The following is a 12,519-nucleotide window of genomic DNA, read 5'->3' as shown; positions in this document are numbered from 1 at the left end:
GGATGGACGATTCGTGAAGGAGGATAGCTGCGTCCCTTTCTTTCGAGGCTTGTAAACGAATGAATGTATGAAATATTTTAATAACATCCATGAGGCTAGATTAGCCTATGGGACCCACACAAGAAACCTCTAGGAAGGAGAGAATCAAATCTAGTTATAAGCTTTTGGTTAACATGTCTCTTTGTCACTGAATTTTGATAATCAAAGCTGTTGTTCTCTTCACTTGATCCTCCTCAAATAAGTAGTTCAAGTCTCTATTCTCTAATAGCTCTGCATACCTCGATCTGATGTCACTATATGTCAGACATTCCTTGGCAAAATGGTGCTCCATCTCTACCACTCCCATATTACATAGTAAACAAATTCTGTCTCTCCACTCTTCTTTTGAAACCTGCCATCTACCTGTTTCACACCTCAGCTGGTGTAAACTAGTTCTGATTTGTGCTAGCAACATTTTTGCTCTCCAATTAATAGGTGCTCTTATATAGGCCTTCATCATGACTAGAAGTGGGATTAAATTCTCTAGTGTAGTAATTTTGTCTTCTCGATATATAGCTAATAATTTTGTAGTTTTGTTCGAGAAAACCATTTCATCAAAAATCCATCTTCCCTCTGCGAAATAATTTGGTTAAGTTCATGGAAGGAGGTGGTGGTGCGAGATGGAAGGGCAGAGATGCAGCGGGGATTGCTGTTGGAGATCCAATGTCGAACATAATTAGACAGCTTCAATCCTCTTTTCAGCAATCTCAGATTTATGGGCTTTTAACTGGATCAGCCGTGCTTCTGGAAGCAGATTCCGAGCAAACGAAGTTGTTAAACAGAGCTTGCTTGGGGCGTCCCATTATCACGGCCGATTTTGCATCTTCATCTTCATTCAAAGGTAAGTTTAAAGAACTGAGAAATACTTTTTTTTGTCCTTTCCTTTAACCACATGCACATGGCAGTCACTTGGGAAAAAATGTTCAAAACCTGTGCAATTCTGGCATTGTAATAGTTTTTAAATATTTTTGAGAATTACTTAGAATATCCTGTTTTCAAATAAATGAGTTTATGTGAGATGCTTGACCGTTACGAGAGGACTCAATTAAAGGCCTTAATAGTGAGGTCGAGGGAGAGATCGGCTTTAGGGTATTAATGCACTTGGCCAAGTCCATCCACCCGAACAAAGGTTTAATTAATTTGTTTTGAACGATTCAAACGCTCTTAATATCTTGATTCGGCCAGCAGATAACTATGAGACCCTGGTTTTTATTTGAGGAAAACTTCTGTGGGTCGAATGCAAAAGATCTACGCTCTCCTCAGCTTTTAACTTAGTGTTCTTTTTACGATGTCTAAATCAATGATTAAATCACAGCTGGGCAGATGATAAGTTTGATAAGGCCAACTGAGATATTACAACTTTATTGAATATTTCAGTAAAAGATAATTTAGTATGAATCCTTTCTAAGTTTCTATAGATCAAAATATTGAACATGTGTAAAATTCTACAAACAGTGGTGAGTAGTTGGGGTGTCATGTCAAATTTTATATTTCATCACAAAATTTCTAGTATTAGAAAAAGGTACAATTTATTTCAATCTCTCATGATACTGTTTTATTTTATTTTATTCATTGTTTCTCCATTCTGTTAGCAAATTTTCCGAAATATAGTTTGAACATGTAAGCTGGTTTTGTATGTTTTGATATTAACTATGCATTTTTAGATTATAAATATTGTTTCAAATTTTTAATTTTCAATTTGCATTGAATTCTACAAAAGGTTCTTCAATTTCGTTTAGAAAATATGTATGTTTATGTGTGCTGAATATGGTTGGACATCCTATAAATTTAATGTTGGTCAGGAGTTTGAGTGGCCGATTCTATTCTTCTTAGTTATCAGTTGAAACAGTAGTCTGTAGCTTGACAACAAAAAATATTTGAAATTACCAGTAACTGTTGTGAAATTTCCCAGGAAGAAGAGCTATTCTTGCTAGGGAGGAGCAAATTGGTAGTTTACAGTGGTTTCAGTTGGGTTTAGAAGAAGCTTTTTATCTCAGCTACTCACTCAACTGTCTTAAAATTTGTCGTTCTTCTGTGGAAGTATGTCAATCTATCTACATTGTTTTTTCCCCTTATTGATTGTTTTCCCCAAATGCACAAAATATCAATCTCCTTTTTTGATGTTTGTATTTCTTTCTCAAATTTTATGCATTGCAATTTTAAAGTGAAACTAGATATGTCAGTAAGTTCTTGCAAGGTGTTGCTATATTTATTTACAAGCTATTGTTACCGATGCATGCTTGAGATGGACAGGTGTTTGAAGTTGTCATTGTGCAACGCTATGTGTTTGTTTGATAAAAAATTTAAAATATATTCTACGTCCAGATATAACTGTTCAGTCAACTTCAATATAGTACACACAATCCAGATGCTCTATGCCTATTTTTTTTTGATTGAACTATTTGTGTTGAAGGAATAAGCAGTAAACAAACTGTTACAGTAGCAAAAGGGGACTATGGGGGATCCTTCCTCTTTCCCTATTGTACAATTGGAAGGAAGATGACCCACTAGCCTTAAGAGGACTTAAGAACTAAATAACTGCAATGATTTTTTCGCTGTGGATGATTAGATGAGTTGATTTAGAGAAATATGATTGGATGATGCAAGATAGAAGACAAAATAGGCAAAAATGACAAGACAAAGAGTACGTAGTATAGCACAAAACAAACATCCACACACAGGTACCAAATCAACAAGCACGTAGCACCAGTAATCCGTGATTTCAATTTGAGGCTGATTTGTAGGGAAGAGGTCACTCTGGGTGTTCTGTTTCAAAGAAGAGAGTGAGTAAGGCATCCTATTCCCAACACTTTTGACTAAGCTCGGTTGTAGACTGGCTGCCAGATCCTGTACATTCCTGATTTGGAACGACAAGTTGGTCACCTATTCCTGCACACAGAAAAATTAGGAAAATGGTTGTGTAGAGGGGTTTGCCTCAATCAAACCCTGGGTTGGAAACAGCCTTGAAATGAAATAAAGTAAATGAAAGTATGTTGTCATATGGTAGAGGCAAGATCTGAAAAATGAAGTATATCATACCTTAGCAATGACAGTGTAATATGAGCACTTGGGGGACGTCGGGACAGGGTTCCTAGATGAGGGAAGCAGCCGCTTCAATTTGGGGATGATGACGGGTGGGTGAGGGGGGGTGGAGCGGGGGTGCTGTAATATTCTACACAGATAGTAGTTGAAATGCTTGTTATGAAATGATGTATATTAGTATAAGAACTAATAAATTATAATACCAAATACTTAAACATAGCAAAATTGCAACATGAATATAAAAAGAAATCATAAAGATGATTGCAACGAGTAGCATGATATCAAAGCAAGTACAAAATCGTGTAAATACGTTCATAAATATGCATATGTAGTGCGCGTGTGTGTAATAGTGACCTTTAGGGTAGCCAATAACCCTATTTCTACTATAAGTGCTGCAAATGCAGCTTTTACTTGAAATGCTAGTTATGAAATGATGTATAATAGTATAAGAACTAATCAATTATAATACTAAATCTTGAACATAGCAAAATTGCAACATGAATATTAAAAATATCATAAAGATGATTGCAACGAGTAGCATGATATCAAAACAAGTACAAAATCATGTAAATACATTCATAAATATGCATATGTAGTGTGTAGTTTGTGTGTGTGTGTGTGTGTGTGTGTGTGTGTGTGTGTGTGTAACAGTGACCTTTACAATAGCCAATAACCCTGTTTCTACCACAAGTGCTGCAACTACAACTTTTGCTTGCAAAAACTCTAGGTGGCAAGATGGTGATGTGAAGGAGGTGGTGCGGGGATTTCCCCTCATGGGTTCATGGGGGTTTAGGGGGGATGTGTCCTTGTGTTACATTAAGCAATGCAAATGCTTCTTTGAATGTGATCAAGTATGTTGATGCAATAGCTTTGACTTCACACGAAGAACCCAAAAGGAAATCATGAAAGACAAAACCTTGTGTAATGGATATTGTAGTTTTCCATGATGCTTGAATGTATGTAGATGGATGCTTGCTCCATGATCTTCTCCCTTGATGGTGGACTCCTTTTCTTCGCCTTCAATGGGGGAAAGGAGCTTGACTCACAATTTTTTTCTTCTTGAAAATACCTTAAAATTCTTGAGATCTTGCTTGAGAATGCTTAGATGTGAAATTGTAAGAGAGCTCTTGAATTTCAACTTTGATTGTTTGATTGTGAATGATTGATTCTCAAATGTGGAGAGATAGATTGCTTTTACATCTTCTCACAACATTTTGAGGCTGAAAACTCGAAGGAGGTCAACATAAATTAAAAATCCCGCTAGATCTACAAGGTGGGTCCATGATTCAAATTTTGGGCAAAACATTGAGGAAGAAGATGGCTTGGGCACCTTCTTCTCACTAATTAGGTATGAAACTAGAAGCACAAGTCCCACATAGTGAGGGGATTTGAGATTCTGAGGTACAACTGATTTTGATGTCGGAAAGAAGCACAAAGGCCACAAATAGTAAGATAGGGGCCCATGCTGGCTAATAAATGATTGAATTGGAGAAATAATATAGGATCACACCTAAAAATAAGGGCTCATATTGATTTATGATGAAATTGAATTAACACAGAACTCATATTTCAATAGAGGTGTTCATTCAGTACAAAGTCCCAACATGCATGTTAAGATGGAAACAGACTAAGGTGTTGCTAAACAATCATGAGATTGTACACACCCATAAGGTGCTTACAATTTACGATCATACACAAACATGTAGGTACTAACATGTCTTGAGAAAAAAATGGTAAAAACAAACAAAATGGAAATGTCTAAACAAAATATATTTATTGATATTAAGATAAAACTTACAAGATTCCTTCAAAACTATTTAATATTTAAGGGGATATACAATAGGTATAACTTTGATACTAGTAATATGAGAGTTTAAAAGTTGTGTAACCTGGGGACTCGCACCCTCGTCCCAAAACATTGAAGCCACCATCCCTGAGACGTCCCTGTACTCAAGCACCCCCACCTTCACCATTCCGCAACCATGCTACCGCTGGGATGGGTACTTGAATTTCTATTTGAATTTTGATTTTTGAATGTTACTATTGGGTATGTAATATCTTGCTAGGTTGAATGTTCAATAGTTCTAGCTCATGTTGCAATTTTGCTATGTTCAATTATTTTAATTTTCCATGTTCTAGTGAAACATCATTTCATAACTAGCATTTCAAGTTCTATGTGTATACTATAAAACACCCCTCCCTGTACCGTCCTCCCCTTGCCGCCATCCCCCTGCCGTCCCCCAGTCATCCTGAAGATGAGGCCCATTTTCCCTACGTCCTGGAAACTCGTGCCAGCGTCCCACCGTCTCGACATACCCCAATACTAAGGTAACATTGTTTAAAAGACACTTGTTGGATGCCAAAAAAAGATAAGATTTACTGAAATATGAAAATAAATTAACCTAAAGAATATTCATTATGCATCTATGCGCCTCTAGATTGTGTTGAAGAGTAGAGTGCTCATTCATTTCTCAAGTCTAGCCAAGATTGCCACCACCAGTTACTTCCATTGGATGATTCCTTCAAATTCATTTACTCACCCATTTGAGCTCTTCTTGGTACATGACATTGTGAAGTGGATTGATGGAGAGCAACATTCTCTTGTCAAAGCTGACCATGCTAAGAATATGATTGATTGCCTTCATACATTTTTGACACAAATGTTGGAGGATCTCTTTGTTGACTGCCATTAAGTGCTTGGAAGTTTCTTAAGCATGTTTGAAAAAGGATGAATTTGGATTTGTTGGATAGTTTGATATTCATTCGGCTTAATCAACTCATTAAGAGGATTTTTGATAATTACAAGAGCAATATTGATTGATGATGTGTTGGTCACGATTGAATAGGATGAGCATCTGGTTGCTCTCATAACGATATTTGGAATTAATGTCATTGCTCCTGTTTTCTATTGTGTATGCTAAAACAAGTGGATTGGTAGCCCTATTGAAATTTGCAATGAAACACATGATAAGAAGATGATATTATTTATAATATTGTGGCATAAATATGCAATAACTTTGACTCTTATTTTTAAGTGGCACTTTCGCCTTTTCCTCAGTTAGAAGCTATGTACACTAGTTTAATAACAACTAACACAATAATCACTAGATCTATTCTTTGGGCATTGTTACAAATTAAAATCCTTAGTTTGTTAATCTTAAATAAAAAAAACATATGTAGTAGGTTTAGTAATTCAAACCTGTAACTAACACAACTATGATCCTAATACATCCTAGTCTTGAAACAAAGAGAGAAATGACTTTTGGATACAATTCTTCTAACTGTATGTTATCATTGATGTTACACAAATGTTAGTACTAACCGAGTGGTCGGGCATCAAAGGAATCTCAGTACTTACCAAGTAGTCGAGCAATGAAGAAATCTCAGTATAAACTTGGTGGTTAATCCGAGTATTAATCGAGTATTAGCAGATTACACTTGTTAATTAATTGACTAATTGAGGTCGACTAGTTGGATGTTTAATGGCTATTTGAAAAGGCACTCAAGCTGACTTGGCAAAGCTTATGATATATAAGAGAGTTCAAGAAGTGGAGGAGAGTGTGAATGATGTGGAAAAAGATGGATATGTGATCAAAGAAAAGGAAAGAGCAGGCAAGTGTGGAAGATAAGCAACAAAGAATATTTTGATCATCAAGGATCCAAAAGTCAAGCCAAACAAAGATCTGAATCTGCAAGAAGAAGTTGCTTCATAAATTAAGTCAAATTACTGTTACCTTCTAACCATTGTAGTAATTAAGAAATCTCTAAATAGAGTTGACTTAACAGTCAGATTGTAAATCCTCTAACAAAGCAGCATTTCAAGATTGAAGTGTTTGAAGACCTCTAACCAAGCCACTCTTAATAGGGTGAACTAAATCCTCTAAAAAGGTCATACATAATAGTATGTATTGTAAACTTTAACAAGTTTGGCTCCTAATAGGGCTCACTTCAGAAGAGTGAAAATATTGTAATTAGTTGTGTGGTGGTTTTCATAAATTAGTTTTCCACATTAAATCTTAGTGTCATCTGTGTTCATGTTATTTGCTTTATGCTTTATGTTTTTGCAACTAAGTTACTAAAGGTTAAAATAGATTAATATTCATAAGACTACTTTGTTAACCAAGTTACAGGAAGAACTTAGTCTTAATTGAGCTGGATAAAGAATTTCATTATTAATAAAGTTTGTTTTGACATCTAGGGATAGGGAATTGTTTTGTGGTAATTGATTCACCCCTCCCCTCTTAGTTACTCTCTTAATTTCCAACAATGACTTTGTATGTAAACTAGGACACACAAAATAGCTCAACTTACATAAAAGCACAACTAATTGTTGAATGTCTACACACTCACAATATGTTGAGGGACACACATAATACATGAATTGGAGCGCACCTTGCACTCATTTAGATTTGAGTAAACAAGGACAAACTTAACTATTTACTGAAGAATGTATTTAGTACAAATAGGGACACAATTAAATGTTTATGCCAAGCAATAATGGGAATGACTACTTGTTACAAAAGTTTGCACTCTTGTCCAAAGTTTTTACCTAAGGACAATCTTGTGAAACATGGAAACAACCTCCAAGCTGTGGGACTTGAATTGTGAGATTGAGTCTTCGGAGAAGGCCAGCTTCCTTTACTATTAGGGGGCACCTAACTACACTTGGAGAGGAAAAGGGAGAAGAAATGCATAGAAAGCGAATCTACCTATTCTAACCTAAGGGGTGATGCACTAAAATAGAGGGTTTTGACCTTCTCTCTACTCATAAATGCACAGTTAACCAATTATAACCTCAAAGAATACAGATTCAGACTTAGCCTAATTCAACAACCACATGTAGATCAGACAACAAAAAGTTGCTATAGGAAGAGACTTCACTTAATATCATTCAAATGCCAAAAGCAGATACAATCATGCAAATTGCAGAATATAGACAAGAACATTAACCAGAGGCAAATAAATCTTACACAGTGTTTTAATGGCTAAAAAAGACTCAGCAGAGGATTACAATGGCTTAGAGGCGTGAGAATGCATAGAAGCAAACTAGAGAATGAGAGAAAGATCAACCCTTACAAAGACTACAAAATTTGCCTTTATAACTCAGGCATAACTGAGATCAGGGTAAACTTTAAGAAAGCCACCTCCAAAAAAAGATATAAAATATTGGCGAATATTTCATTATTTTGAAAAAACAAAATTATTTATATTGGTGAAACTCTCAATTTTTTATTCTAAATATGATTAATTTTGGCGATTATTTTTGAATCATAATTTTTTTTGTATAAAATATTGACGAATCTCAATAATAATGGGAAGTTCATTAATCACCATGGAATATTACAAATCAAAATTGAACATTTTTTTACCTTGTGGAATGTTATGAGAATCGTTACATATACTTTAAATCAATAGTGAATAATAAATATTGGTGATATATCCCTAAATTAACTAATAATTATGATAATTAATTTCTCCAATAATATATTATATTTAGGTTACTCAAATCTATTCATGTAACGAATATTGTGGCGAATATTTGAGTTTAAATTTTTCAATAAAATAAATTATTGAGCGATTTTAAATATTCTAGAATTGAATTTTATAAAACTATGGCGATTTAGATTGTATCAAATCTTAAATTATTAGCCAAAATACTAGCCAAAAAATTCTAAAATTAGCCAATTTACGAATATTAGCCACTAAATTATACCCTAACTGAGATATTTCTAACTTAAGTTATTCCACAACCACTGCCATTAAATGCTCAAGATGATCCAAACAATAGATTTGATTCAGTACACTTGTAGAGGCATGCAAATCATCGAAACCCTGACTGGAGCAAACTCTGAAGTGATGGAAAAGGTACCAATCAATGCTAAAACTCCTCAAAATGGATGATCAGATGGTGGGAAGAGTGTCCTTTGCGTCGTTTAAACCTAGCATTAACTTGGAGTAGTTGGGATTAATTAGAAAGATCGGATTGTGCAAGAAAATCCAATTTTCCTTCGTTTCTGGCTCACAAATCAGCAAGGTCAACAGGTCAACAGAGTCTTGCAACCAAGATGAGCCACATGGGCCAATAGTCTTTTATCTTTCCACCACCTTGCAAAGTCTTCATGGTTTGACCATCTTGTCCATCATAACTGTGCCATCCTTTAAAACCCTAACAGTGATTGTCTAAGAAACCACGACTTAACCGTGATGTTACTGTTGTTGTTACCACCCAGGCCCGCAAGGACACGTGGCCTTTAGGCGCTTCCTCACATTGCTTAAAGTCCTTGCAATTCCAAAATGTGGAAAAGCGTTGATCGTCGATCTACGAAAGATCGATGATCGTTTGAAACCTTCGTTATTACTACGCTTGCCCCTCTAAACTTTCGGGCCTACGGACTACTCAACATCCAACACAACAACACGTCACCCTTCCTAGCGAATCAACATGAAGCAACTAGAAGGAAATCCACCTCAGCACGACCTGGCATCCCCTCTGGCACTACCTTTTAGCCCTGGCGGTCCACACAAAAGGACGGACCCACCAGTCCACATGTCATAACGTCGCTTCCCCGCATTGTTAGAAATTTTGACAAAATACAAAATGAGGGAAAGTGATCATTAATAGCAATCCAGCTATATGCCAACTCACCTGACAGCTTGCTTGACACTTTTACTTCATCTGTAGCCCATAAGAAATAGGACCCACATGCCACATGGCAACGAAGTGCTTGCCCACATTGCATAAAGATAGAACAATTTCATAATGCAGGAAAGTGCCCACCGTGGATCTATGCAAGATCTGATGGTTTCAAAAGTTGTAGGGCCGAGAAATAAACTTTGGAAAATATGGAAATACAATAAGGTTTTATTTCATTTATTTCGCGTTTCTTTTTGGCATTATTTGATATTTGGGTGGGCTGAGACATTTAAATTCAAATATTTGGGGAGGGGGGGGGGCAGCATTTTTGGCTAACATTACCATGCTATGCTTCTTCAGCAAATGACCTCATTAGACTTGTATCAGCATGCGCGCACACACACACACACACACACACACACACACAGAGGCATCCACACCTACATAGACATGCGCACACATGCACATCATAACAAATACCTCCAAAAAAACATAGTTGGATTTGGCCTTGTTGGCGCAATTAAATATTTGTAATTACACTTTACTTGAGCTTACTTGGGATAATGCATGACATAATAGTTTACATATGATATACCTATATTTGCACATGGTGTAGGAGAAATTCCATTTTAGGTGGTGATAGTTGTTATCACATTCCATTTTTGTGTGAGATCCATCTTTAGTTTTCTTATCACATTATCATCCTCCGCACATAGGACATACTTTTTTACATAATGGAGAATGATCCACATTTCGTGAACATGCAATTCCACCTTGTGTGGGTGATGACTACTTCTTATCATAGTCACTTATTGCGTTGCCTATATAAGCAGACACATCTACATTGTAAATCATTATAGATGAATCAATTTAATCCATCAATTATAGTATTGTAATCCAATCTTGTCTATTATCAATAATGTCATTCTTGCATCTTAATGCAATTGTCTTGCCATTCTCTTGTGGAAGTTATCTTGATCTTTCATTTGATCTTAATACAATTGTCCTGCCATTCTCTTGTAGAGTCACCTAAAACTCTAACATGGTATGGAAGCTCTCAAGGTATGAAGACTTCTCAAGAGTAGCAAATTTGGCTTGATTTGATTGTGGATGCGGAATAAGGCTATTTGGACATCACCATTGCATATTCTATTGGGAGAAAATTTTGGTGCAATTTGGGGTTTTGTATTTTTTGTTTTTGTATTGCAGGTCAAAATCAGACTTTGCTAGTGCAAATTTGAAGTTGACATCACATTGAGGAGGTCCACAAACCCTAAGGCCAAATCTAGAGCCATTTGAAGTTTGGAGGCGCAACGACAATAATTTAGAAAAAATAATTAGGCAATCGATTTTCAAATGACAATATCTTAGTCATCCAAACTCCTTTTTTCAAGCATCTTTTTCGTTTTGGGTAGAATTTCGTGCTCTACACAATGGTGAAGCCTTGTTTTTAAAAAAAATCACTAATTCCATTTTGCAACTTTCAAGCCTTTCTTTGCACTCATGTAGTCCTTTTCAAGTGCATTTTTTTTTCTATATTTTACTGTGGTACCATCAGATTATAGTAACCGTGATCAGAAATTTTACTTTTTGAATTTGTCTTAGTTTTGCAATTGTAATGCATATACTTTAGTTTGGTCTTTTCCACAGTGATCTAAGTCTATTATAGCCAAGTTGTGGGGTGTAATCATTTGTTGATCTATATTTTTTATTTGAGAAGTGTATCATTAATGTATTATAGAATACATGCTTCTATAATAACTTTGAGTAAGGGTACTTATGAGCCACGAGCAAAAGGAGATATCACACATTGTTGATGGCTCAACCTCTTGCCTCATCTTTATGGACTCATTCCCTATCCAAAGACACAATGGAAGAAAATAGTTTGGGAAGATAAGAATGACATATCAGAGGATTGATTGGCTTGAGTCTTAGTTTGGATATTTGCCATGATATCTACTCCAAGATCATGGGTATTTAATGCCTACACATTGTTTGGACTATTATTTCGGAGCATTTTGGAGATCCAAATGTTGCTCCATTCCTAGATAATTGTGTTGCAGATTGTCAGCTTCCACTTGATGACGCAAATAACATTCCCTACAATGATGAAGCCTTAAAGGAGATTAAATATAATGCAACACTAGAGTAAGGATGATCCAGCGACTCCACTTGCAGCTCCTACTTCTTCTGTTGAGATCACATTCATCTTTTTTTGGTGATTTCAGTGAGTCATTGTAAGAGATATCTATCTGTCTTCTTGATTGGGATTCCTATTTGCTAGATATTGGCTCATTATTTGTGGTCTCCCATTTCAGATTTGGGAAACATTTGAGGGAGTTTCTCTTGTCTTTGATGACAACTTCATCATAGTTGGAGAATCTTCTAAACCCTTTTTGGAGATTGATATTCATGAGTCTCTTATTTACTTGATATTTCACATTGCTTGGTTTAGGTTGGTGATGGTTATGTAATGGATTCTTCGAGCTCAGAGACTCCCATTCAATTTTCAAAGGGCATTCATGTTTAATGATAGTTGTGGCACCAATGTTGTCACTTTGTCTTTGTCTTTGGAGCTTGTTCACAATCAATTTCCATTGGTTCCTTGCTTGCCACCTTCTATTGTGATGGCGAACGTTGTTATTTGGTTTGTAACATCCTCATCATCTAAGGACATGGCGACACACAAGCAGATTTTAGAGAAGCATTATCATACTTCCATTGGATTTTACGTCCTAATTCCTATCTAGAATGGGAAGTGTTCCTACATCTGTACTTTGTCTATCTTCTTCCCAAGGGAAGAA

At 35.9% G+C, this 12,519-nt stretch overlaps 1 protein-coding gene across 2 annotated transcripts in view; it reads left to right on the top strand.

The window, feature by feature from the left end:
* Window positions 1-542: 542 nt before the first annotated feature.
* LOC149544628 (tRNA-splicing endonuclease subunit Sen2-1-like) overlaps window positions 543-12,519 on the top strand; it is a 62,201-nt gene continuing 50,224 nt past the window's right edge. The window contains exons 1-2 of one of the 2 annotated variants that reach the window (XM_089795221.1): window positions 543-880; window positions 1,952-2,079. In XM_089795221.1, coding sequence (XP_089651347.1) covers window positions 637-880; window positions 1,952-2,079 — 372 coding nt within the window. In that variant the 5' untranslated portion in view covers window positions 543-636. The remainder of the gene's footprint in view (window positions 881-1,951; window positions 2,080-12,519) is intronic. The other variant, XM_089795222.1, reaches the window with a different exon arrangement.

The sequence above is a fragment of the Cupressus sempervirens genome, chromosome 8 (assembly GCF_028749045.1).
Source record: "Cupressus sempervirens isolate cs-2001-9-10 chromosome 8, ASM2874904v1, whole genome shotgun sequence".
Taxonomy (NCBI): Eukaryota; Viridiplantae; Streptophyta; class Pinopsida; order Cupressales; family Cupressaceae; genus Cupressus; species Cupressus sempervirens.
This window is presented reverse-complemented; position numbering and strand designations above follow the sequence as displayed.